The following is a 27937-nucleotide window of genomic DNA, read 5'->3' on the forward strand; positions in this document are numbered from 1 at the left end:
ATCTAAATAAGACTTTAGAGACTTTCACTATATACCTGAATCCTCCTCTGCCTTTGTTTCCAATCACCCTTTTGACTACTCTTGTTCCTTCCTTTCCACTCTCAATATTATCCTAGGACAGGCCCTTAATACTTAGTGTCTGAATAATTCCAACAGGCTCCTAACTAGTTTCTCAGCCTTCAGTCCATTCAATTTTTAAGCCTATTTTTTTTCACTGTCATGTTAATCTTCTTGAAGCACTGTTACCATGTGCTCTCAAAGTTTTGATGGTTCGCTACTATCAATGATATATACTCCTTCTTTAGAGAAATACTTGAGGACCACCAATGCCTGTTCTTTTTTTTTAAAAAGATTTTATTTATTTGATAGAGATCACAAGTAGGCAGAGAGGCAGGCAGAGAGAGAGGAGGAAGCAGGCTCCCTGCCAAGCAGAGAGCCCGATGCGGAACTCGATCCCAGGACCCTGAGATCATGACCTGAGCCGAAGGCAGAGGCTTAACCCACTGAGCCACCCAGGTGCCCCCAATGCCTGTTCTTAATTTAACTTTTTTAATCATCTTTTCCATTAGTTCTGTTCCAACCTTTGTTTTGAAAATGTGAATTTGTTCCAGTGCAACTGATCTATCAAGGAACAACTTAAACGTAATGCAAATTTCTCATAACACAAATTTCATCTACAAGAAACACTAGGTCAATGCAGAAAACCACACCGAGCTGAATGGAGCCAGTTATAAATACACAAAACTAACATATCTCAAACATCTACCTGCCACCTCACTTCATTAGGTATATTATAAGCTAACTCCATCCATATCAAGTGTTACAATTTTCATTTTAATTTCAGCTAATCTCCTTCTATACCTCACAGTAACTCACAAGCTGCAACGCCCTGACACTCAAATGCACAAGTAAACTTCAGTGTTTTTTCAAGGTAAAATGCCATATTTACTGTAGCATTTGTGTATTTCCTGTTTAACAGGGTTTTGTTAAGTTTTTATCTTTTGATGTGTCGCTGATGGTTTTTGAGTACTGTGCTCGAAACTCTATTTTCCCCAAAAGGCCTGTGGGTTTTCTGCAAAATTTTGCATGCTGCAGTGATTTTTTTTTTTTAGGAATGCACAGGTCATATGGTATCGTAACAGAACTGACTCTATTTCCTTTTATGAGCCCTCTGCTCCAAGGTAGGCCTACCACCTTCCATTAGGTTTCCCAACTTATATAACCTACCAAGAATTCCTTCCTCTTCTTTTCATATCCAACAACTCAAATCCTAGTAATTTTTTAAATTGCAATTCAATTCTCTTCTCTGGGAAGCCAGATTTAGCCTAAATGCTTATTCTCTGAATTCATTTGATACCTTCTTTCTATTTTTGCCTTTTATCAGTATTTAATTCTTAGTACTTAGTGTCTGAATAATTCTGGTTAGTAGTTAAACCTCCCAACCCATTCTTCAATTTGATCAGAAGTTTTTTGAAAATGGGCCCCTGCCTGGCTCAGGCAACGTGATCAGAAGTTTTCTGAAAATAGGGGCTCAGTTAGTAGAGCATGCAACTCAATCTCAGGGTTGTGAATTCGAGCCCCACAACTGGGTGTGGTACCTACTTAAAAAAAATAAAAAAGTTTTTGGAAACAGAAACCTTAGTGTTCTACCACTCTAAATGTTTCACAGCACCATCAGCAGGCTTGCAATTAATTAAAAATCAGTATCAATAAAGATTTTCTTGTATCTTACATCTTCTGCCATTCTCCAACAACTTATTTTCCAAATGATTCTATATGGATTCCCTTCTACAGGTTCTAATTCTGTTCCTATAAAACAGTAAAAGAAATAAAAATTTACAGTTTAAAATAGACAACTCCTTATTTCAACAATTTCTAAAAACAAAAGCTATGCTTCATAAAGACTGGCATTTAGAGCTAAATATATCATCTCATTCTGAGAATCGAATCTACTAAAATACCTCCATTCACATTAGGGTCATGGTAGAGTTTCCAGCCTTCAAGTGTTGCAGCTCTCCATGCTTGACCACAACGTTTACAGAGTCGTTGTGCCTTTAGAAACAAAAAGGGGCAGTCAGTCATATAACCAGAGTTAAAAGCATTTGTGACTTAACGAAAAGTATAAGCAGGGGCGCCTGGGTGGCTCAGTCAGTTAGGCATCTGTCTGCCTTTGGCTCAGGTCATGATCTCAGCGTCCTGAGATCAAGTCCCGCATCGGGCTCCATGCTCAGCCAGGAGCCTGCTTCTCTTTCTCTCCCCTCCACTTGTGTTCTCTCTCTCAAATAAGTAAATAAAATCTGGATGCCTGGGTGTCTCAGTTGGTTAAGTGACTGCCTTTGGCTCAGGTCGAGATCCCAGGGTCCTGGGATCAAGCCCCATGTCGGGCTCCTTGCTTAGAGGAAGCCTGCTTCCCTCTCCCCTCTCCCTCTGCCAGCTGCTCCCCCTGCTTGTATTCTTTCTCTCTGTGTCAAATAAATAAAATCTTTAAAAATGAATGAATGAATGAATGAATAAAAAAGAAAGGCATAAGCAATATATGTCAGGATTAGATAATTTAAAGCACAATATTTCTTTTTTTTTTTTTTTAAAGATTTTATTTATTTATTTGACAGACAGAGATCACAAGTAGGCAGAGAGGCAGGCAGAGAGAGAGGAAGGGAAGCAGGCTCCCTGCCGAGCAGAGAGCCCGATGCGGGACTCGATCCCAGGACCCTGAGATCATGACCTGAGCCGAAGGCAGCGGCTTAACCCACTGAGCCACCCAGGCGCCCCAAAGCACAATATTTCAAAGGACAATGTAGGCAACTAGTACTGGCATTTCACTTTGCCACCAGCAAGCATGTCTCTTCTGTGGTCTCCGCCTTTCTTTCTTTCCCTAATAATCCTTTTGGTTTTGGGCTTACTAATCGGCTCCCATGGTGCCCACAAGCATTTATTTCCGTTAGAGACAAATGGGGCTTAAGAGATTGATATGACCACTGATCCACACAAAAGTATTATGAAAACCAGTCTCTATAACGACAAGGCCCTAGTGCTCATTCAGCCCACTGATATTTATGTTAACTGTGACCAAACAGATGAACTTAGACTAATCAGCAAAACATACCAGTGAGATAGATAGCATCACCTCTTTAGGAACTGTCTCTTCCCCATTTAGTTCATATGGTTTAGGTAAGATCCTATGATCCTACCTCTGAACTCTAGGATTAGGGATGTGACCTAACAAGAATCACTCCCAGGGCTCTTGCTGGAGATTCTGAGAAGGAGACATACTCCTTCTGCTGGAAATGCTAGCAGGCAGGAGGATGTAAGCCTGGGGCTGCTGGGCCATCACTGACATGAGGCTTCTCGAGAATGAAGCCACACAGAGAGGGACAGAGCTAAGAGCCTGGGAAAGAGATCGTATCCTAGTGGGACATCTTTTGAGTCCCCGGATCCTGCTTAAAACCAAATATAACCCCCTATACGTCCCTGTTCCACAAACCAATCAATTCCTCCCTTGTAAATAACCTGAGTTGGGTTTCTATCACTTGAAGCTAGAGAACCCAATTAATATAACCAGTTATAGAATACCCTACCCCAAACATCATTCTGGATTTGTGGCTATTAAAAATTATAAATGCTATGTAGTAACATAGAAAAATGTTTTGATATGCTATCTAAAAAAGGAAGGATAAAATAAATCAGATACAAAAGAACAAATATTGCATGATTCCACTCACATGAAATAGCTACAATAGGCAAATTCATAGAGACAGAAGTAGATGAGAAGTTACCAAGGGCTGAGGGAAGGGAGAAATGAGTTATTACATACTGGTTACAGAGTTTTTGTTTGGGTTGATGAAAAGACTTTTAGAAACATGTAATGGTTTCATAAAATTGTAAATGCAATTAATGGCATTGAAATGTACACTAAAAAATGGTTAAAATGACAAATTTTAGGGCATGTGCGTGGCTTAGCTGTTAAGCATCTGCATCCAGCTCAGGTCAGGATCCGGGGGTCCTGGGATTGAGCCCTGCATCGGGCTCCCTGCTCTGTGGGGAGCCTGCTTCTCCCTCTCCCACTTCCCCGGCTTGTGTTCCCTGTCTCACTGTATCTCTCTCTCTCTGTCGAATAAATAAAATCTTTAAAAAATAAAATGACAAATTGTGTTATACTTTACTACAGTGAAAAAAATAAATAATGCAATGTATCAAAACTACTGACTTGCATATTTTAAATACAAGATAAGGGGGGGTGCCTGGGTGGCTCAGTGGGTTAAGCCGCTGCCTTCCGCTCAGGTCATGAACCCAGGATCCTGGGATCAAGTCCCGCATCTGGCTCCTTACTCGGCAGGGAGCCTGCTTCTCTCTCCACCTCTTCCTGCCGCTCTGCCTGCTTGTGTGCTCGCCCGCTCTCTCTCTCTCTCTCTCTCTCTCTCTGACAAATAAATAAATAAATAAAATCTTAAAAAAAAAAAATAAAAATAAATACAAGGGAAGAATTATATAGTATGTGAATCAAAACTCAATAAAGTTGTTTAAAAAAAAACCTCAATGTATTATACCATGACTATGATTATGTTCAAAAGAGGTACAAAAGAAAGGTCTTATCAAAAGATAATAAACAGAAGTACTGGCAAGGATGTGGAGAAAAGAGAACCCCTGCACACTGCTGGTGAAAATGCAAACTGTACAGCCACTGTGGAAAACAGTAAGGAGGTTCCTTAAAAAATTTAAAATAGAATAACCATGTGATCCAGTAATTCCACTTCTGGGTGTTTATCTAAAGAAAATAAAAACATTAACTTGAAAATATATATACACCCTCATGTTCACTGCAGCATTTACAATAGCCAAGATACAGAAACAACCTAAGTGTTCACTGAGGGATAAATGGGTAAAAAGATGTGTTACATAGGTATACAATGGAGTATTATTTGGCCAAAAAAGAAACATATCTTGCCATCTGCACCAACATAGATGGACCTAGAGGACATTACGCTAAGTGAAATAAGTCAGACTAAGAAAAATATCACATGACCTCTCTTATATTTGGAATTTAAAAAGTAAAAAACAAAAGCAGCTCATAAATACAGGGAACAGTGGTTGCCAGAGGTGGGCTTGGGAGAGATGGATGAAGGGGGTCCAAAGGTAAAAGAAAAAAAGAAAAAAAAATCTTGTTCTCTTGTCAAGTCTTTTTGAGGCTCTAATAGTTTCTTCATGTGTAAGGTGAAAATGTTAATAATTATGAGAGTTCTCATTTATTGACTATTTACTGTGAGCCAGACATTGTGCTAGGTACTTCACACAAATTACCTCACATGCAGCCAAAGAGAAAGGTGCTAATTATTTACCTGTTCAGTAGATGAGAAAACTGGGGCACAAAGATGGTGATTAGGTTACTCATGGACAAAGAGTGAGTGGTACAGCCAGAGCGACCACCTGGTAATAGAACAGGCTCTGAACTGGGATCAGAGCCCTGCATTCCAACCTTGATTACTTATTTCACTAATCCTGTGACCTTGGAAGTCACCCAAACTGTCTGAGCTTCAGGGTTGTATTACTATTTGCTTATAAATGAAAACGATGGAAAATATGGACTTTACTGAAGCCCTTGCTATCGCTAAGAAAAAAAAGAGGCAGAAAAAAAAAGAGTGCTATAAGTAAATAATAATAATTTAAAAAACCCCACTATCTGTGGTTATGTAAAGGTAGTGGAACCTTGAGAGTTGTTTTTCAAGCCTTCAAAAATGCAGTATTTTTGTTTTCTGTTTTTAAAAAATATATCCTTATTTGCTATTGTGATTCCTAGTTATTTCCCTCATTACCAGGCAGTAGCTGGAACTTAAATTATTACCCTAAGCTTGAAGCTCTTAGGCATCAGACTGTCTCAACTCAAGAGTCAGCAAAGCCGTTCAATAAGCTAGATATTCCACATTCTATATGTAAGATCTTAACTATTACAAGAGATTTTTAATTTTTTTGTATTTTTTTTTTAAAGATTTTATTTATTTGACAGACAGAGATCACAAGTAGGCAGAGAGGCAGGCGGCAGGGGGTGGGGAGGGGGAGCAGGCTTGCTGCTGAGCAGAGAGCCCGATGTGGGGCTTGATCCCAGCACCCTGGGATCATGACCTGAGCAGAAGACAGAGGCCTTAACCCACTGAGCCATCCAGGCGCCCCACAAAAGAGATTTCAAAAAGTGAGATTTAAAGGAAGAAGTCTGAGGACCATTCAAGGGTAAACAGGGTCACCCAGAAGAGCAATTAGGGCCAGACTCATTCTTAACTCTTAAAAATCAGAACTAAAAATAAGGGGGTTATGCCTAGGGTATGAGGTACAATACATGGAAGCAAAATTTGACATCTTCAAAAGAATTTCCTATTAAGAGTTGCACAATCAAGAATGCACTGCTTTCTGAAGCAATGTGTTTCTTATCACTGGAAACATTTGAACAGGAAGTAGATCCAGAAATACTGTGGAAGAGATTATTGCATTGAGGAGACAAACTAGGTGGTCACAAAGATCCCTTCCAACTTGAAGAGTCTATGACTTTGAAACTGAAGCAGCAGGATATATGACTTACCTCTTCTGTCATTCCAGCACGGATTAAAGTGAAAAGATACTTGAGTAATCGGACTTCATCTTCTCTATCCAGATCATCAAGGGGCATTTTCTGTCTAATAGGAGCATCAGGGTCCTAACAACCCCCCCCCCAAAAAAAAAATCAATGATAAATTCTTTGTACCCACATACATTCTGAACATCACCAAGAGATGGTAAATCTCCTCAGTTTATATACTGAAATAACTTTATTTACAATTTAGTTAAGTAACAAAGGGAGTGAAAATATCCCAGGTATTCCAGAGAGACACACAACTATCTGCTGCCCATTCAAAACAAACTCTGTTGGCCCACAAAGGCACAGGTCTAGGTCAGGCAAGGCAGTAACACTACTATGGCAGCCTAGCCAGACAATTCTAAAAATGCTATTCATCATTCCAGCTGACACGAGCTGTACCCTGTTGTAGCAATTACACAACCAAGTTAATTCTAAACAGAATTGAGGGCACCTGGGTGGCTCAGTCGTGAAGCCTCTCCCTTCGGCTCACGTCATGATCCCAGGGTCCTGGAATCAAAAAGCCTGCTTCTCCCTTTCCCACTCTCCCTGCTTGTGTTCCCTCTCTCGCTGTGTCTCTGTCAAATTAAAACAAAAACAAAAACAAAAACAAAAAAACCACACAAAAAAACTTAAAACAAAACAAAACAGAATGAGGCCTAGATGGAGAATGAGCCAGAGGAAAACTAAGGGAGTCGACAATACATTCTGTAACTTGAAAATGCTTAGCTGGTACTTTGAGAACATACTGAGAAGAGAGCCCACTATGGAACTAAGACCATATAAAACACACCAGTGTCCAATAAAAAAAGTTTAAAGAACAGATTTCTAGTAAATAAAATCCACCTAAAACAGTTATTCCCACCTACTATTTTTCATAGATAGAACAAAATGTGCCTTTAAACATTTGGGATAACATATTGTCCTCACTTTTGCAGTAAATAGCACATGTGATCTTCATGATGAATTTTAAGTGAAAAACTATTTTAATGTGACTCATTTCAAATGCTACTAAGTATATGGTAATATGAATATTGATTCAGAAAATAAAGTTTATAATAAGGAAACTAGCTCTTTCACAAATATTCTGCAGACTGATACAATCGTTCAGTTTTGGAACACAGTCTCTTTCTGGCAAGAAGGAAATAACCACTTTTCAGATGTTAAGATTAAATGATTTTTAGTTGCTTGCTACAGGGTAATTTAGCTATGATTTATTTCAAGCTCTTCTAGTAGTTTCCAAAACAATTTTCATCAACATCACTTTGTTACCCAATGGAATTCTATCAATTTTTCCAGTTGTTACTTATTTCTCTCACTTTTCATTATAAACATTTAGTGCACATGTCTCCACCTGTCACAAAGCTCTGTTCCTTTATTTCTACAGGAATTAGACTCCTGTTCTCTTCAATTGTACTGTTATTCCTATTACTCATATCCTGGAATGACCTTTCTAACGTCAAGCTTTCTTCCCCCTGCTTTTTATATGTAAGAGCTTTCTTCTTTTCTTTTCTTTTTAAAGATTTTATTTATTTATTTGACAGAGATCACAAGTAGGCAGAGAGGCAGGCAGAGAGAGAGAAAGAGGGGGGAAGCAGGCTCCCCGCTGAGCAGAGAGCCTGACACAGGGCTCGATCCCGGAACCCCGAGATCATGACCACTGAGCCACCCAGGTGCTCCCCCTTTTTTTTTAAGATTTTATCTATTTATTTGATAGAGAGAGACAGCAAGAGATAGCAAGAGAGCACAAGCAGCAGGGAGGTAGGTGAACAGAAGCAGGTTCGCCACTGAGCAGGGAACCCGACGTGGAGCTCAGTCCCAGGATCCCAGGACCACCACCTGAACTAAAGGCAGACACTCAACTCAGTTCAGCCACCCAGTCTCCCTATAAAAGAGCTTTCATAAGTCATCACCTCACAGTTGAAGGGTCAAACCTTACTGTAAGACCAAAATTAATTTATTTTTAAAGCTGGGAAATCACTTTCTGAATCTTCTTTTACAATTTACAATTCATGGGCCACAGATATGTTCAAATGCATTTGGTCAAATTCAAATGCAACTGAGTAGCTTTAGAGTTAAATGGTATAATGCAAACTTTTGGGAAACCAAAACTAAGATCTGTGTGAATAAAAATTCTCAGACTTTAGAAAACAATTATAGGCGGCGCCTGGGTGGTTCAGTTGGTTAAGCGACTGCCTTTGGCTCAGGTCATGATCCTGGAGTCCCTGGATTGAGTCCTACATTGGGCTCCCTGCTGAGTGGGGAGTCTGCTTCTCCCTCTGACCCTCTCCCCTCTCTCACGCTCTCACATAAATAAATAAATAAATAACTCTTTAAAAAAATAAAAATAATAAATGAATTAATAAAATAAAAGACAATCATGGATCCTTGAAGACAACTTTAATTTCAAAGAAACTTACCAATTCAGTGACAAGGGGACGAACACTTCCTATGTAAGAAGGTAGCTGCCGCTGTTTCAGGGTATGCAGGGTGTTTTCCCTGTAAGAAAAAGTATAAAAGTTCTTACAGGAGAAATTTTAGTAGGTCTATTTAAGAAAATAAAATCAAGGGGCGCCTGGGTGGCTCAGTGGGTTAAGCCGCTGCCTTCGGCTCAGGTCATGATCTCAGAGTCTTGGGATCGAGCCCCGCATCGGGCTCTCTGCTCTCTAGGGGAGCCTGCTTCCTCCTCTCTCTCTGCCTGCTTGTGATCTCTCTGTCAAATAAATAAAAAAAAACTTTTAAAAAAAAAAAAAAAAAAGAAAGAAAATAAAATCAAGTCAAAGTAAGAAAAAGAGAGTACAAACTCAGAAATACATGCAAAAATGCTAAACAGAAAGAGGCATTTGAGCTCAGATGACTAATGATGCTGAACATGTTTTCATGTCTTTATTGGCCATTCATCTGTCTGCTTCTGTGAAGTATCTGTCAAATCTTTGCCCTTTTTTACTGCACTATCCTTTTCTTTTTTTCTTTTTTTTTTAAAAGATTTTATTTATTCATTTCACAGACAGAGATCACAAGCAGGCCGAGATGCAGGCAGAGAGAGAGGAAGGGAAGCAGGCTCCCTGCTGAGCAGAGAGCCTGATGAGGGACTCGATCCCAGGACCCTGGGATCATGACCCGAGCCGAAGGCGGAGGCTTTAACCCACTGAACCACCCAGGCGCCCCTGCATTATCTTTTTATTGAGTTGTAGTTCTCTATCGGCTACAAGCCTTACATGTTTCTTCCAGTATATGGCTTGCTCTCTTTCATTTTCTTAATGATGTCTCTAATGAGAAGTTTTTCATTTTGATGAAGTCCAATCAATTTTCCCCGATTATTGCTTCCTACAACCTAAGAAACTCTTGTCTATCCCCAAGTCCCCAAAGATGTTCTCCTCTAAAAGCTGTGTGGTTTTTAGCTTTTGTGATCCACCTTGAATTAAATGTTGGGTATGGTGTGAGGGAGGTGTCAAGGCTGACCTTTTTTTTTTTGCAGCAGTATCCATTTTTTTATGCATGGTTTGTTGAAAAGACATTTAATACCCCCCACTGGACTGCTTTAATGCCTTTATTGAATACCAACTGACCATCGAAGTGTAGGTCTGTTTCTGGGTTCTATATTCTGTTCCACTGATCAGTAAGAAAAGGAGACTAACTATAAAAAACTGTGCGAAAACCTTAACAGGGCATTTTACCTAAAATTTTTAAGTTTTATTTTTTTTAATTTTTTTTAAGATTTTATTTATTTATTTGACAGAAAGAGAGATCACAAGTAGGCAGAGAGGCAGGCAGAGAGAGAGAGAGGAGGAAGCAGGCTCCCTGCTGAGCAGAGAGCCCGATGTGGGACTCGATCCCATGCCCCTGGGATCATGACCTGAGCCGAAGGCAGCGGCTTAATACACTGAGCCATCCAGGTGCCCTAAAATTTTTAAGTGTTAAATGAAAATTCTGGGGCGCCTGGGTGGCTCAGTCAGTTAACCCTCTGCCTTCAGCTGGGGTCATGATCTCAGGGTCCTGGGATCAAGCCTCGAGTCCAGCTCTCTGCTCAGCAGGGAGCCTGCTTCCGCCTCTCTCTCTGCCTGCCTCTTGGCCTACTTGTGACCTCTGTCGAATAAATAATTAAAATCTTTAAAAAAAAAAAAAAGATTTTTTCCTAGAAAAATCACAACCTCTCAAGATTTAATTTTTAACAAACACTGAATAGCACTAATCTCCTAGTTAAGCAAAGATGTAATGATGGACTTGCAGACTTTGTACAGGCATAATGTTACTGAACTGAAACACAATCTGAACTTTTTCTTCAAGTCTTAAAACTGTCCCTTTAACCTAGGGATGCTTCTTGGCTTCAAGATCCTAAAATAATTTAGAAGTATTAAAGGATGCAGTGACCAAAGTTTTTTTTAAAAAATCACAAGTAGCTGGAAACATAGCTGAAGTATCTTCTTGATGATCGAAATACAATAGAAAATATAGCCAGGTAACTGTTTGAAAATACGTATCAGACATGTCATTATTCTGTTCTCAAGGTTTTCTATCACATTTAGAATAAAGTCCCATAGCTTTATCCTGGCCAGCCTATAAAGGTCCTATAGTATTTGACCCTCTTTAATCTCATTTCCTACCATACTTTTCTTTGCTGTGTTCACACTGGCCTCCTCGTGTAAATACTTTGTTTTCTGATCTTTGAAGTTTCTGTTCCTGCCTAGAACACTTATCCCCCAGATGTTTGTGTTTTGCCTCCTCTCACTCACTACCTGTTACATTCTTAGAGAGGCCTGCCCTGATTACCTCTTCTATTTAAACTTGCACCTACTGTCATCCTCTATCTATTAACTCTGACACTCTTTTTCAAAGCTCTGATTTCCAACAGGCTACGTATTTGTGGTCTAACGCTGCTAAACGATTATGACGCCATAAAAGCAGAGTTTTTAATCTGTTTTGCTGACAGGCTGAATAAGCAGTAAGAACTGAATATGTGTTGAAAGATAAATAAACAAAGCCAATGTTGAGTGACTTTAAGAATAAATGATTAGTAACTTACCAATACACTGATTTTGCATAAAATTCAATATTATCGGAAAAATCTCCGATCTCATCTTTGGCAATACTCTCTAGCCAATCCACCACAAGCTAGGAAAGAAAAAAAAAAAAAAAAAAGAAGTATTAACTATAAAACCTGTCAGTGTTTTATTTAAAGTGGTAATTCCATCCTTAATTTAAAAAAGGTTTCTATTTAAAAAAATACCAACTAACAATTTTTCCAACTACTTTTTACTTTTTTAAGATATACAAATATGGCAAAAGAAAGATATTTTCTACAGGAATAATACAATTCTTAAAAGGCTATTCCTGCAAATACTAGGGCTATTATTCAAAAATTGAAGAACAAGGTTCTTAATGCCTTTTAATTACAAGTAAAAGATCAAAAAGAAAAAAAAGTTAATGTTTTAAACTTAAAAAGCTTCAGTTCTTTGCATGTCATTTAGCTTTTCTCCATGTTTCATAAAAAAGTATTTCAAAATTTTAGTCATACCTGACTTTGTCGGACAAGTGAATCTCTCTGAAATAATGCTTCCACCACCACTTTCTCACTGGCATTAAGAGCCTATTAAAAAATTATTTGAAGGAGAGAAAAAAAAAGATGTTCTAAGAATATTATTTTAATACAAAGGGAAAAGTGAATCTGACATAATTATATTTAATTATGCATAAACATTTAACCATACAACAAATCTGTGTATTCATGTTTGAAAATTTTTCATAAGTAAATTTCAAACTGCTAGATCAATTTGCAGCTGCTCTTACTTGATATTTTAATTCTTTGGTTACACTTCGTATTTTTTTTTTTATTTTATTTTTTTTAAAGATTTTATTTATTTATTTGTCAGAGAGAGAGAGGGAGAGAGAGCGAGCACAGGCAGACAGAATGGCAGGCAGAGGCAGAGGGAGAAGCAGGCTCCCTGACGAGCAAGGAGCCCGATGTGGGACTCGATCCCAGGACGCTGGGATCATGACCTGAGCCGAAGGCAGCTGCTTAACCAACTGAGCCACCCAGGCGTCCCTACACTTCGTATTTTAAAACGTTACTTCCCCAGAGATGTTGTTGTGGGGAAAAATAAAACACAGAACAAATGAAACACAAAAAAATCTTAATAAAGGGCAGTAGGTAGTCATATGACATATCAGAAAGTAAACATTTAAAAACTTTAAATTCTTTCCACTTTACGTAGCAGAAGTTGATAGGTAATAAAACTTAACAACCCAAGGGTCTTTTTTTTTTTTTTTTTAAAGATTTTATTTATTTGACAGACAGAGATCACAAGTAGGCAGAGAGGCAGGCAGAGAGAGAGGAGGAAGCAGGCTCCCTGCTGAAAGGCTCCATCCCAGGACCCTGGGATCATGACCCGAGCTGAAGGCAGAGGCTTTAACCCACTGAGCCACCCAGGTGCCCCACAATCCAAGGGTCTTAAGACTGACTTTAAAAGACAACTTCACATAGATATTAGCAAGTAATATTAAACAGTATATCAAAAGGTTTGTGACCAGTAGAAGCACGGGTCAAATCTATTAATTAATCCATCTTATTTGTGGGTTAAAAAAAGGAAAAAGCAACATGAATACCTTGACAGATGCCAAATGTCACTTGATGAAAAATAACTTTATAAATTAGAAATAGAAGAATATTTTGCCAATATAATAGACTATTCTTGTTGAAACCTATAGCAAAGAAACTATAGAGAGATATTCCTTCAAAATTGAGAAGATAAAGGCACCTGGGTGGCTCAGCTGGGTGGGCATCTGACTTCAGCTTAGGTCATGTTCTCAGGGTCCTGGGATAGAGCCCCACATTGGGCTACATGCTGAGTGGGGAGTCTGCTTGTCCCTCTTCCTATTCCCCCCTCCACTGCTTGCTCTCTCTCTCGAATAAATAAAGTCTTTAAAACAAAAAAAAATAAAATAAAATAAAATCCAGAAGATGAAAAGAATTTCTGTAATTATTCAACTTTACTTTGAAAGTTCTAGCTATTATATAAAACCAGAAAAAGAAGTAGTAATAAGTATGGAAAAAACATCAAAGTCAGTCATCCCTATTTGTAGATAGAAAAATAAAACAATCAATGGAAAACTATTAAAATTAGTAAGTTCAGGGGCGCCTGGGTGGCTCAGTGGGTTAAAGCCTCTGCCTTCGGCTCAGGTCATGATCCTGGGGTCCTGGGATAGAGTCCCGCATTGGGCTCTCTGCTCAGTGGGGAGCCTGCTTCTCCGTCTCTTTCTGCCTGCCTCTCTGCCTACTTGTGATCTCTGTCTGTCAAATAAATAAATAGGGGCGCCTGGGTGGCTCAGTGGGTTAAGCCGCTGCCTTCGGCTCAGGTCATGATCTCAGGGTCTTGGGATCGAGTCCCACATCGGACTCTCTGCTCAGCAGGGAGCCTGCTTCCCTCTCTCTCTCTCTCTCTGCCTGCCTCTCTGTCTACTTGTGATCTCTCTCTGTCAAATAAATAAATAAAATCTTTAAATAAATAAAATCTTAAAAAAAAAACTAGTAAGTTCAATAATAGCTAAGTATATGATAATCTTCCTACATGTGCATGTCACTTGGTTGGAATTAAACAGTGTTTGTAGAATGAATAAATTATAAGATTGAAAAGATGTTAGAAGTATTTTAGGTGAAGAGCAGATTAACAGACATGTATGACTGAAATCATTTACTATAAAAATGTGTATTTATTTTCACTTTTGATTTATTTATAGTTGCTTCAAACATATAATCAGAAAATAAAAAGCAATTAAACCCCCAAAGAGTACCTGGTCTTTATGATTTTAAAGGCATATTTTTACCACATCTTTAAAGAACAAGTAGTTTCCATGTTCTTTAAACAGAGTATGGAAAAATGATGGGAGATATATGATCTTGTTCTGGAGAACTAACATAATTCAGACACCAAAACTGGATAAGGATAAGTAACAAAAAAAGAAAATACATTTGCAAAAGTTCTCAATAAAATAATTAGCTAATAAAATTTAGTAGTCTATTTAAGAATATATCATAACAGAGTTTATCCTACTTGAAGATAACTCAACATTAAGAAAATGCAAGCCACTACATTAATAAATTAAAGCAGATATTCATCACATCTGAGGGGTGCCTGGGTGGCTCAGTGGGTTAAAGCCTCTGCCTTTGGCTCAGGTCATGATCCCAGGGTCCTGGGATCAGGCCTTGCATTGGGCTCTCTGCTCAGCAGGGAGCCTGCTTCCTCCTCTCTCTCTGCCTACTTGTGATCTTTCTGTCAAATAAATAAATAAAATCTTTAAAAAAAAAAAAAGAAAAAGAAAAAAGAACCACAAAATACATTAAAAAAAAATTTTTTTTAAATAAAACACTTCTGATTGTATTCAATACCCATCCCAACTCTTAACTGGTTAAGACAGAAAAAAAACAAAAAAAACAAAAAAAAAAACACCCTTAATATACAATAAAACAAAAGCATTTTTTTTAAACAATTTTTCTTCTTTTAGATTTTACTTATTTATTTGACAGACAGAGATTACAAGTAGGCAGAGCAGCAGGCAAAGAGAGAGAGGAGGAAGCAGGCTCCATGCTGAGCAGAGAGCCTGATGCGGGGCTCAATCCCAGGACCCTGGGATCATCTGCCAAAGGCAGAGGCTTTAACCCACCGAGCCACCTAGGCGCCCCAAAACAAAAGCATTCTTATCAAAAGTCAGGAATAAGAAAAAAATGTCTATTACTAATATAATTCAATGGTGTATGGATGCTCCTAGTCAATGTTATAAGGCAAGTAAAAGAAACAAGAGATTAAAAGAATTAAAGGAAACTTACTATGTGTAGACAATTAGTGCCAATGTAGAAAACTCAATAAAGTCAAATGAAAAAATCAACTAGAGCTAGTAAGAGTTCAGAAAAATGGCTAAATATGAGCTCTAAACACAAATCATTAGCCTATTTTACAGTAATAAATAATTAGAAAATGTAATACGAAAAGAGTCCATTCACGACATGATTCATATAGACTTTATTATAGAGGCAAGTACAGATTTATATGAACTATAAAAAAATCTAAATAAATGGAGAAGGTGGAGGGATGGGGTAACTGGGTGATGGACATTTAGGAGAGGAAGTGATATATAATGAGCACTGGGTATTATATAAGGCTGATGAACCACCTGTACTTCTGAAACCCATAATACATTGTATGTTAAAAAAACTAAATAATTGGAAAGATATGCTATGATCATAAGCAGATTCAACATGTAAAGATGTCACTTCTCCCCAAATTTACAAATTGAATAGCCACTTCAATAAATATCCCAATAGGACTTTTAAAAAAATAAAAATTGCAAAGTTCATTTGGAAAAAAGTGTGCAAAAATGTATTTTTAAATGAGGGAGACTTATCTTGCCAAATACCAAAACTTCTGAATTAGAGACTCAGCTGTATAATATTGGTTTTCAAATAAATCAATCAATAAAAGAGAAAGAAGATACATGTATAAATATGACAAATACATTTGTTTGATAAGTGGTGTTGGGACTAAATGGATATCCATCTGAAAAAAGTTAAATCTCTTTCTTACTTCAGAGACAAAATTAACTCTAGGTGAATTCCAAGAGCTTATTATGAAGAAAATGAGATTTGGGTTTAGAAGAAAACACTGGAGAATATTTTATTTACTTATTTATTTTTTAAAGATCTTATTTATTTATTTGACAGACAGAGATCACAAGTAGGCAGAGAGGCAGGCAAAGAGAGAGGAGGAAGCAGGCTCCATGCTGACTGGAGAGCCTGATGTGGGGCTCAATCCCAGGACCCTGAGATCATGACCCGAGCTGAAGGCAGAGGCTTTAGCCCACTGAGCCACCCAGGTGCCCCTGGAGAATTACTTTAAAAATAGGTAGGAAAGGCCTTCCTTAACAAGACACAAAATAATGAATGACAAAGGAAAACCTGACAGATGGGAACACAAAAAAGGGAAATGTCTGCTTGACAAAGACTCCTTAAAGTTGAAAGACAAGTAACAGAAGACTATTTTTAACATATATGAGGAAATAATAATTGGAAAATGAGTAAAGGATATGAATATACAATTTGTATAAGAATATTAATGCTTTAGGGGCACCTGTGTGACTCAGTAGGTTAAGCCACTGCCTTCGGCTCAGGTCATGATCTCAGAGTTCTGGGATAGACCCCTGCATCGGGCTCTCTGCTCAGCAGGGAGCCTGCTTCCCCCTCTCTCTCTCTGCCTGTCTCTCTGCCTACTTGTGATCTCTGTTAAATAAATAAATAAAATCTTAAAAAAAAAAGAATATTAATGCTTAAGAATGAATAACACTCCACCTTCCTAATGATCAATGATAGGCAAATTAAAATAACACACTTTTCCTCCAACTGGCAACATCAAATGATTGATATTAAACATTTTCACCCACCATCAGCATATTCCATTGGGAAGGCAATATGACAATCTCTATCAAACTTTGACCCAACAACTCACTTCTAGAAATGTAGAAAATTTTGGAATATACAGATAAATATGAAGAATGTTCATTGCATTATTGACTGGTATAGCAGAAATACTGGAAACAACCTAAATATGTTCATCAGAATGTCTGAAAAAATTATGGTTCACTTATACTCTAGCATACTATGAAAAAATAAGCTAAATCTACATGAACTGACATGAAAAAAAATACAAATATTGATGAATAAAATGGAAAATCACTATAATATATAACAGAAATCATACTATACATTAAAAAAAAAAAGCAACTATGTTGGGGCACCTGGGTGGCTCAATCGTTAATCATCTGCCTTTGGCTTAGGTCATGATCCCAGGGTCCTCGGATGGAGCCCTGCTTCAGGCTCCCTGCTTAGTGGGAAGCCTACTTCTCCCTCTCCCACTCCTCCTGTTTGTGTTCTTCTCTCACTGTGTCTGTCAAATAAATAAAATCTTAAAAACAAAACAAAAACAAAAACAAAAAAACTATGTGTATGTATAAACATATAAGGATACACAGAAAAGTGGTAGCAGAAAGACTGAAGAGTAAGAGAGATAAAAGAGGACTTTTACATTTTACTCTATAATATAAATTGATATTTAATCATTTTACAAGATTATGTTTACTTTAAAAAAAAATTTTTTTTGAAGATTTTATTTATTTATTTGACAGAGAGATCACAAGTAGGCAGAGAGGCAGGCAGAGAGAGAGGGGAAAGCAGGTTCCCTGCCGAGCAGAGAGCCTGACCCGGGGCTTGATCCCAGGCCCCTGAGATCATGACCTGAGCCGAAGGCAGAGGCTCAACCCACTAAGCCACCTGGGTGCCCCTTTACTTATAAAATTTTTAAAATGAAGAAACTCAAGATGGTCAAAAATAAAACTCTATTACTAAAAACCATCTTAATTTTTAAATATTTATAGAGGAAAAAATTAATCTTAAGCTTACAGTAACTGCAAATGTATTTTCCTCTTCTAATGCAGACTGTACTCTGTCTCTGAGGAAAAATAACACAAAATAAAAAAGCCTTAATTTATATATGAAATCACCTCTTAAACTACATATATACACAAACTTGTATTCTAGTCAGCATAAATGAATGAGTTTCCAGTCAAACTTAATCATTCTTTAAAAACAAAGTTATAAGCAATAAATATCTTCTGGATCTGATATTGAGACCTGAACAAAACTGATACTAAAAATACACAGTGCAAAAAGACTTTCTTGGCTACCTACTAATACACACACCTAACTTTTTAATATAATGTTTTTATATGGTAAAAATTAAATAATCTGATTTCCTCTCAAGATTTTCTCATCATGATAAAAAAGCAACAGAATGAGAGCCAAAACTCTTCTGAAAGCAAGAATCTGAGAGCAGGAAAACATGGTTAACTTCTTTCAAACTGATGCTTGACATAAAGTCTGTTTTTCAGTTCTTTTTCTTGTCTATCCTCTCCTAAGTATTCAAGTATTTTCAGCACTTTCCTTAACCATTATACATATATTCTTGGGAGCTACCGGCTTTATGACCTAGTATTTCCCTCTTCCCTCCTAACTCAGCCCCAACAATGATCTAATGACAAGGCATTCAAAATGATAAATATCAAAAATAGCAGAACCTATTTCCAAACACATACTACTTTCACTTTTGTCTATTGGTTACTGTGTGTTTATTTTACTGAATCAGTCCTACAGAATTTTACCTATACAGAGAAGCCAGCAGCCTCCACGTGACCATCTCCTGTTGAAGAAGCCAGAGCATACTGGCTGTTTTTGAGAACTTCTGAAGTCCAGGTGTTGCTCGGCTCACTATTTTACTCAGTATGTTCACCTGACGTAAAAACAAAAGAGATTCTCTTTCATTCTAAGTCATAACTTTGTGTTCTTCAACTGCATGGTGCTAAAACTAAATATATATATATATAAACATACACACACACACTGTATTATAAATTGTTCCTGCCTACCTATTGCTTTTTTTAATTGAATGAAATATAACATTCCCACCAGAAACAGCCTTTGAAGTAAGGTATGCTTATTTGAGTATTTATGTAAAAGTTCTAATATACTCTAGAGTTCAGATTCAACAATAACAGCCATGGGTATATTTTTTTCATCTTATATACCTACTCAGAAGACAAGCAAATTCTAACCTATACATGACAAAATCATAACATGAACAGCATGGCAATGAAAATTAAAAATATCTTCAAATTATGACAGAAAACTTAATACCATATAACAAATCAAGAAAAACATTTTAAGATTGGTACCGAGGGGGGCGCCTGGGTGGCTCAGTAGGGTTAAGCCTCTGCCTTCAGCTCAGGTCATGATCTCAGGGTCCTGGGATCGAGTCCCACATCAGGCTCTCTGCTTGACGGGGAGCCTGCTTCCCTCTCTCTCTCTGTCTCTGCCTGCCTCTCTGTCTACTTATGATCTCTCTCTGTCAAATAAATAAATAAAATCATTAAAAAAAAAAAAAAAAGATTGGTACCGAGGGATGCCAGGTGGACTCAAGTTGGTTGGGCCTCTGACTCTTCATTTCAGCTTGGGTCATGGTCTTGGGATCAAGCCCCTAAGTCGGCTCCACGCTGCATGTGACGCCTACTTGGGACTCTCTCTCTCTCTCCTCTCACTTCACCCCTCCCCTTTACTCCCCCCTCAAACCCACTGGTGAGCACTCTATCTCTTAAAAGAAGGAAAAAAAAAAAAAAGATTGGTACTAAAACATTGTCATTTCTAACCAAAACTTAACTAAAATCCCTCCTTGTTCTAAAACAGTAGTTCTTAACCTTTTTCAGGTTGAGGCACGTGTGAAAATCTAATGAAAAGTGTAGATGGTCTCTCCAGAAACACACATAAAATTGTTTATCAGAAAGTTTAAGGACACAGGGTAAAGGAAACCTTTCTCAAAGGTTATGAATAGTACCTTCCTTATCTTATCAAGGGGAACTAGGAAACAGGAGCTCCCTCATTCAGAAGATGAGGAATTGCTACCACGCAATTTTTCTCTCCATTTAAAAAGCATTCACAAAGTAATGGCATTCTTATCTTTTTTTTTTTTTAAGATTTTATTTATTTATTTGACAGACAGATCACAAGTAGGCAGAGAGGCAGGCAGAGAGAAAGGAAGGGAAGCAGGCTCCCCGCTGAGCAGAGAGCCCGATGTGGGGCTCTCTCCCAGGACCCTGGGATCGAGCCCCGCATCGGGCTCTGGGCTCGGCAGGGAGCCTGCTTCCTCCTCTTTCTCTGCCTGCCTCTGCCTACTTGTGATCTCTCTCTCTGTCAAATAAATAAATAAAATGTTAAAAAAAAAAAATAACAGTGTTATCTGTACTTCTCATTATTACATTTTCTATTGGAATCCTAACTCCAGTAATTCACTAAGTGATTATTATTGCTTTTGTTATTTAATGAAGCTACTGCTTTTATAACAGAGCAATTCAGAGACTGATTACTCAAACAGTATTAAATGCTCAAAAAATATTGGCTATTATTTCAATCACTCTTAAATGCAATAGTTATTTGAAGTCCTTTTTTTTTTTTTTTTAGTTTATTTACTAATTTTTAATGTAATCTCTACACCCAATGTGGGGCTAGAACTCAAGATACCAAGATCAAGAGTTGCATGCTTTTCCAACAAAGCCAGCCAAGCACACCTCCTTTTCTTTTCTTTTCTTTTTTTTTTTAATAGACTTTTTTTTACAGGCACCTCACTGGCTAAGAAAATTAAGGAGCCAACTCTTGGTTTTGGTTCAGGTCATGATCTCAGGGTTGTGAGATGAAGCCCCATATCAGGCTACATCCTTGGCATGCAGATGGAATCTGCTTTAATTTCTTTCCCCTTCCCTCTCCTCATCCTTTCTTTGCTACTCCCCCAGCTCACATGTGGACTTGCTCTCTCTCTAAAATAAATAAATAATACAGTAAAAGAGACAATTTTTTCAAGCAGTTTTAGGTTCACAGCAAAACTGAGTGGAAAGTACATAGTTCCCAGTACTTTCTGACTCCACGTGTAACTTCGCCCCTTACTATCAATATCTAGTACCAGAAGAGTACATCTGCTACAGCAATCAATGACCAACACTGACCTGTCATGATCATCCTGAAGTCCACAGTTAATATTAAAGGGTTCACTCTTGGTGCAGCATATTCTTTTTTTTTTTTTTTCCTTAAGATTTTATTTGTCAGAGAGAGAGCACAAGCAGGAGGAGCAGCAGGCAGAGGGAGAAAAAGGCTCTCCGCTGAGCTAGAAGCCCAATGTGGGACTCAATCCTAGGGCCCTGGGATCATGACCTGAGTGGAAGACAGATGCTTAAACAACTGATCCACCCAGGCATTGGTGTTGTATATTCTATGGGTTTTGACAAATGTATAATAGGTATCCACATTATAATCTCGTACAGAGTAGTTTCACTCACCCCAAAACCCACACAGCTCCACTTTTCATCCTTATTTTCTCCATCCCTGGGCAACCACACGTCTTTTTATTCTCTCCAAGTTTTGCCTTTTCCAAAACGTCATATAGTTGGATTTAAATAGTATGCAGCTGTTTCAAAGTGATTTCTTTAGCCTAGTAATATGCGTTTAGGGTTCATTCTTGTCTCTTCATGGCTTGATGGCTTATTTCGTTTTAGCATCCAACAGTATAGTCTTTAAGTACCACGGTTGATTTATCCATTCACTTACTAAAGGACATCTTGTTTGCTTCTAAGTTTAGGCAATTACAAATAAAGCTGCTATAAACATCTATATGCAGGTTTTTGTGTGGGCATAAGTTTTTAATTAATTTTGGTAAATACCAGAGTATGAATGTTGTTGAATCATAGGATACGAGTATGCTCAGTTTTGTAAGAAACTGAGAAACTGTCTTCCAAAGTGGCTATACCATTGTGCATTCCCATCAACAATGTATGAGAGCTACTGCTGCTCCACATCCTTGCCCGCATTTAGTGTTGTTAGTGTTTGGGACTTTTGCCATTCTAATAGGTGTACAGTGACAGCTCATTGTTTTGATTTACAATTCCATAATGACACACAATGTTGAACATTTTTTCATATGCTTATTTGCCATCTGTGTATCTTCTCTGGTGTGCTGTCTATTAACATAGTTTGTCTTTTTTTTTTTTCTTTTTTAAAGTAGGCTTCATGCCCAGCATGGAGGCCAACACGGGGCTTGAACTCACAACCCCGAGATCAAGACCCGAGCTAAGAGTTGGACACTTAACCCTAAGCCACCCAGGAGCCCCATGTCCATTTTTTTAATTGGTCTGTTCATTTCCTAATAGTTGGATTTTAAGAGTTCTTTGTATATTTTGGATTTTCCTTTTTTTTTTTTTTCCTTTTAAAGCAGCAGAATCCTTTGGTTTCCAAATAAATCTTTTATGGAACTTCAATATGTAAAAAGCAGAGCTGCTCTGGCTAATGTCCCAACCATGCCACCCCTGCCACTACACCCCTAAGACATCCCCTTTAAATACAGTATGGAAATTCACAGGTTGAGGCTGTTCAAAAAACTAAGAGTACTGAAGTCTGACCAAACTAACTTAGTGCGAAATAAACTTACCTGACAACTACAAATGTTTTCATACTCTTCTACAAGGTCAAAAACTGTAGATGAAGAGTGCTTTAAAAAAGACTGCAGGAAATCAGAATACATACTCATGGATGCTAGAACACATTAAAAAGAAAAGGAACAAAAAGTTAAGTGACATATTCCTAGGTAATTCTGTTTCTTTGAACCCTTAAAAACATAGCTACACATCCCTTTTTTTTTTTCTTCACTTCTGTATTTTCTTAAAAATTTTAACTGTGGTAAGAAAAATACAACAAAATTTACCATTTTAACCTCTTTTATGTAGTTAGTGGCATTAAGTACATTCACACTGTTGTAGAACCATCACCACCATCTACCCACAGAACTCTTTTCATCTTACAAAACTACAACTCAGCGTAGCCCAAGCAATCCTAAGAGCAAGAAAGTGGAGGCATCATACTTGATCTCAAACTATACTACAAAGTTTTAGTAATCAGAACAGTATGAGGCTGGCATAAAAACAGACACACAGACCAATGGATGAGTCCAGAAATAAACTCCCACATATACAATCAAATAATATTTGACAGAGGAACCAAGAATACTCAGTGGGGAAAGGACAGCCTTTTCATTTTTTTAAAAAGATTTTATTTATTTGCCAGAGAGAGGGTGAGACAGAAGAGTACAGGTGGAAGGAGCAGCGGGTAGAGGGAGAAGCAGGCTCTCTGCTGAGCCAGAAGCCCAATGCAGGACTCACAGATACTTAATCAACTGAGCCACCCAGGTGTCCCAAGATAGCCTTTTCAGTAAAATGTGCTGGGAAAAGGGTGACCACATACAGAAAAATAAAACTGGACCCTATCTTATACCACTCATAAAAATTAACTTGACATGGATTAAAGACTTAAACATGACCTGAAACTCTAAAATTCCTAGAAAAAAAAATATAGGCAAAGAGCTCTTTTTTTTTTTTTTTGGCAAAGAGCTCTTTGACATTGATCTTGGAAACAATTGTTTTGGATATGACACCAAAGTACAAGAAACAAAAGCAAAGTCAACAAGTAAGACTACGTCAATCTAAAAAGCGCTGTACAGCAAAAGAAACAATTAACAAAATGAAAAAGCAAACATACAACCTCCGGAATGGGTGGAAATATTTGCAAACCATCTATCTGCTAGGAGGTTAATTCCAAAATATATAAAGAACTCATATAATTCATTAACAAAAAAACTCCAGTCTAACTAAAAAATGGGCAGAGGAACTGAATAGTATTTCTCCAAAGACCTACAAATGGTCAAGAGATATATGAAAAGATGCTCCATGTTAGTATCAGAAAAAACATAAATCAATACAATGAAATTATTGCTTCACACTGGTCAGGATGGCTATCATTAATAAGATAAGAAAAAACAAGTGCTTTTGTGTACTATCAGTAAGAATGTAAACTGGTTCAGTTTACTACAGAAGAGTACGGAGGTTCCTCAAAAAATTTTAAAAAAGAACGACCATATGAAACAATAATCTCACTTCTGCATATATATTCAAAGGAAATGAAAAGAGAATATCAAAAAGGTATCTGCACTCCTACATTCACTGCAGCACTACTCATAATAGCAAAGACATGGAAATAACCCAAGTATCCATCACGAGATTAACGGGTAAAGAAGTGGTAATACATACAATGGAATATTATTCAGCTATCAGAAAGAAGGAAATCCTCCCACTAGTGACAATGTGGATGGACTTTGAGGACATTACGGTAAGTGAAATAAATCTGACAGAGAAAGACAAATACTATAAGATAACACTTACACATGGAATCTTAAAAATCCAAGATCATATAAATAAAGGGTAGAGGAGTGGGTACGGAGCAAAGAGGTGAGAAAATTGGAGATGCTGGTCAAAGGGTACAAACTTGCGGTTAGGAGATGAGTAAGTTCTGGAAATCTAATGTATAGCATTGATTATAGTCAACAAATCTGAATTATATACAGTTTAAAGGTGTTGAGAGACTAGATCTTAAATGTTCTCACCACAAAAAAGAAATAGTATTTCTGTGATGTGAAGGTATGATGGAGGTGTTAGCCAACACTAGTAATCACATTGCAATATGTAAATACATCAACTCAATGTTGTACACCTTAAACTTACACAATGTAGTATGTCAATTATATCTCAATTAAAAAAACCCAAAACTCTGTACCTATTAAACAATTACTCCATTCCTCTTTCCCATAGTCCCTAGAATCATCATTCTATCTTCCAGGAGTCTGATTACTTTAGGTACCTCATATAAGTCCAATCATACAGTATTTGTTCTTTTGTCACCTGCGTATTTCATTTGGCAAAATATCTTCAAGTTTCATTCATGCTGTAATATGTTGTCTGAACTGCCTTACTTTTTAAGGCTGAATAATATCCCAGTATACATATATAACTTATTTATTTATCCATTCATCCATCAAAAGACATTTGGGTTGCTTCTACCTTTTGGTTATTATGAATAACGGGGCTACAAACAATGATACACAAATTTGTGATCCTGATTTCATTTTTCTGCGGCATATATCCGAAAGCAGAATTGCTCATCATACGGTAATTCTATTTTTTGAGGAATCACCATCTGTTTTCCATAGCACTGCACAATTTTACTTTCCCACCAATAATGCACAAGGGCTCCAATTTTTCCACATCCTTGCCATCACTCGTTATTTTCTTTTTGTTTGTTTGTTTTGACTTGGTAGTATCCTTCCTAATGGGTGTGAGGTGGTCTCATTTCAGTTTTGATCTGCATTTCCCTAATGATTAGTAATGTTGAGCATCATAATATATTCGTATTGGCCATTTTTATATCTTTAGAGAAATGTCTATTTAAATCCTTTGCCCATTTTTAAATTGTGTTGTTTTTTGTTGTTGAGTGGTAGTTCTTTCTACATTCTAGATATTAACCTCCTATCAGATATAAGAATTGCAAATATCCTCCCATTCCATGGGCTGCCTTTTCACTCTACTGATTGTATCTTTTGATGCACAGAAATTTTAGATTTTGATGTAGTCCAATGTATCAACTTTTTTTCTTGTTACCTACAAGTCTTTTAAGAGCCTGAAGATGTGTTAGGTATTAATCTGATCTATCCACAATTACTAAGAAAATGTGAACCAAAATTTAAAATATCTGAATTGCATTTTAAATGCATAACAAAGAAGCTGAGACAGTTATAACAGGTACTAAGATGACATGGTCTACTCAGGGAAAATACATACACTCTACTAAAGTACTGTATCGTATTTAAGGTCTCATCCATTACTCATACTAAAAATGAACATTTTTTGTATTTTAAAGACTCAGTATAAAGGATTTCTGAGTCACTCAAAATTTGAGTACTTATTACTGGCAGATACTACAAGGAAGCAGTGGTTACCACCATGTTAAGAGAAGTGCTGTGGAATCAAACTGTTTAGTTTCAAATCCTGGTGCCCTCACTTCTAAGCCAGGTGAACTGAAGCAGGTTAACCACAAAGAGCAGCAGTTTCCTTTCCCCACAAATGGGAATAGTTATTGTAACTCTTTAATGGATTGTTACAGGAGATAATGTTCATGCAGAGGTAAGCACACAGACTCTATTATGTTAGCTTATGATGATGATAAAGTGAAGAACCTCTGTAATAATGACTACACACAGACACATGAAAAGCATACTTTTTTCCAAAAGGAAAATGGTAATAACCAACCTAAAACTAGAAAGGTCACAATACTATTTGAAAAAAACAAAACCAAAAAAACAGCATTAGCACCCACATCAAAACATATCAACGGTATTATCTGAAAACTAAACCTAAAAAAAAAGAAACATGTTCTTCCAACAGAACAAATGTGAAAAGAATAAAGATGAGACTAGTCTACTAACCCGACAAGGTATTTGCACGGAAGCAAGATGCTCCAGCTGAGAACTCAGGTGAGGTTCTCAACCTTCCAGAGCTACTACATCAAATGACTCAGGCATTACCGTACCTAATCAGCTGAACAAAAACTATTTTAATGACATTCACAAGGAAGAGATAGCTTCCTTCATCTTAGTAAAGAAGCAGGCTACTTCGTCAAAAAGCTCAAAGCCATCTTACCAGCTTCACCAGGGTCATCCTCACGTAACATAACAGCACTCAGAGTTACGTCCTCTGTTACACTGTGAGACTCAGTGTTTGTGAGGGTTCCTGATCGCTGTGACGTGAATGCAGTGGCCCAATTACTGTCATCCAGATTAGTTACCTAAAAAAAAAAAAACAAAAGACAACAAACCAGGAAGATATAAAAAAGTAATGAATGAGCTACTGCCATTGAGGGAATAAAGACTTTAATATTGCTAAATTTTTTTTAAACCTCTATATGTATTTTTCATATTTAAGAGATAGCCACAGGCTATTTTGTTAAGGAAATCACAGCTTTCATGACTGTTTTCTTCTTTGTACTACTCCATATATATTTTTTAAAGGCAATAAACATTGCATTTGTACTACTGAAGCTGATATTAACAGGTAAATCCTACTGCTCTAAGTTCACATCAGTTTTTCATGATTGGGAAATTGTAAGGGACCTATGACGCAGACTTTTCAATATATAAATGGTAGTAAAAGAGATGACGGAAGAAATTACAGATCAAAAGATGAGACATATCAAGCATATGCAATGTGTTTATTTTATTTGAAGCCTAATTTAAACAAACCAACTTAAAAAAATTGCCATAAGGAAATATGAATACTTAATGAAACACAAACAATAATGAAAAAATATACATACAAAATGGAAATTTGAAATGATAAAGGAATTACTGTGTGTGTGTATATACAGTGTTAGATGTGTTAATAGGAATGTGTTAAAGAAATATATTCTTATGTCTCAGAGACCTATACGAAACTATTTATGGGTAAAGTGGTGTGAAATCTGGGAGTTGTAAAGTAGCATAGAAGAAACGCTTGGTGTTGATGAGACAAGATCAGCCATATATTGATAACTGGGCAATGAGAACATACATGGGGGCTTACTCTACTATTTTTGGACATGTATAAAAAGCTAAAAACATGTCCCTATTTTTAAAATTCACCTTTATTTAAAATCCATCTTTTTAAGCCAGAGAAAGCTATCCAAAGGTTTAAAAATTTTAATCTTTATTTAAAAACAAATTGCCTTTATTTAAAATCCAGGCACAAGCAACAATAAAAATGTATATTTAAACCCAAACATTTTATAATAATCAATACATATTTTCTCTGTCCTGGGTTTTAAGACAGTAAGAATTTTACTAT

At 37.1% G+C, this 27937-nt stretch overlaps 1 protein-coding gene across 2 annotated transcripts in view; it reads right to left on the reverse strand.

Annotated features, from left to right (window-relative positions):
- Nucleotides 1-27937, reverse strand: part of LOC111142103 (nucleoporin 107) — a 49175-nt gene that overhangs the window by 16847 nt on the left and 4391 nt on the right. For both annotated transcript variants that reach the window (XM_022495059.1, XM_022495060.1), the window contains 10 exons: nucleotides 26759-26903; nucleotides 22666-22769; nucleotides 18803-18930; nucleotides 18045-18093; nucleotides 12117-12188; nucleotides 11625-11713; nucleotides 9022-9100; nucleotides 6569-6682; nucleotides 1962-2052; nucleotides 1733-1809 (listed from right to left, as the gene is read on the reverse strand). In XM_022495059.1, coding sequence (XP_022350767.1) covers nucleotides 1733-1809; nucleotides 1962-2052; nucleotides 6569-6682; nucleotides 9022-9100; nucleotides 11625-11713; nucleotides 12117-12188; nucleotides 18045-18093; nucleotides 18803-18930; nucleotides 22666-22769; nucleotides 26759-26903 — 948 coding nt within the window. The remainder of the gene's footprint in view (nucleotides 1-1732; nucleotides 1810-1961; nucleotides 2053-6568; nucleotides 6683-9021; nucleotides 9101-11624; nucleotides 11714-12116; nucleotides 12189-18044; nucleotides 18094-18802; nucleotides 18931-22665; nucleotides 22770-26758; nucleotides 26904-27937) is intronic.

Source organism: Enhydra lutris, unplaced genomic scaffold (genome assembly GCF_002288905.1).
Source record: "Enhydra lutris kenyoni isolate GAN:26980312 unplaced genomic scaffold, ASM228890v2 scaffoldscaffold7, whole genome shotgun sequence".
Taxonomy (NCBI): domain Eukaryota; kingdom Metazoa; phylum Chordata; class Mammalia; order Carnivora; family Mustelidae; genus Enhydra; species Enhydra lutris.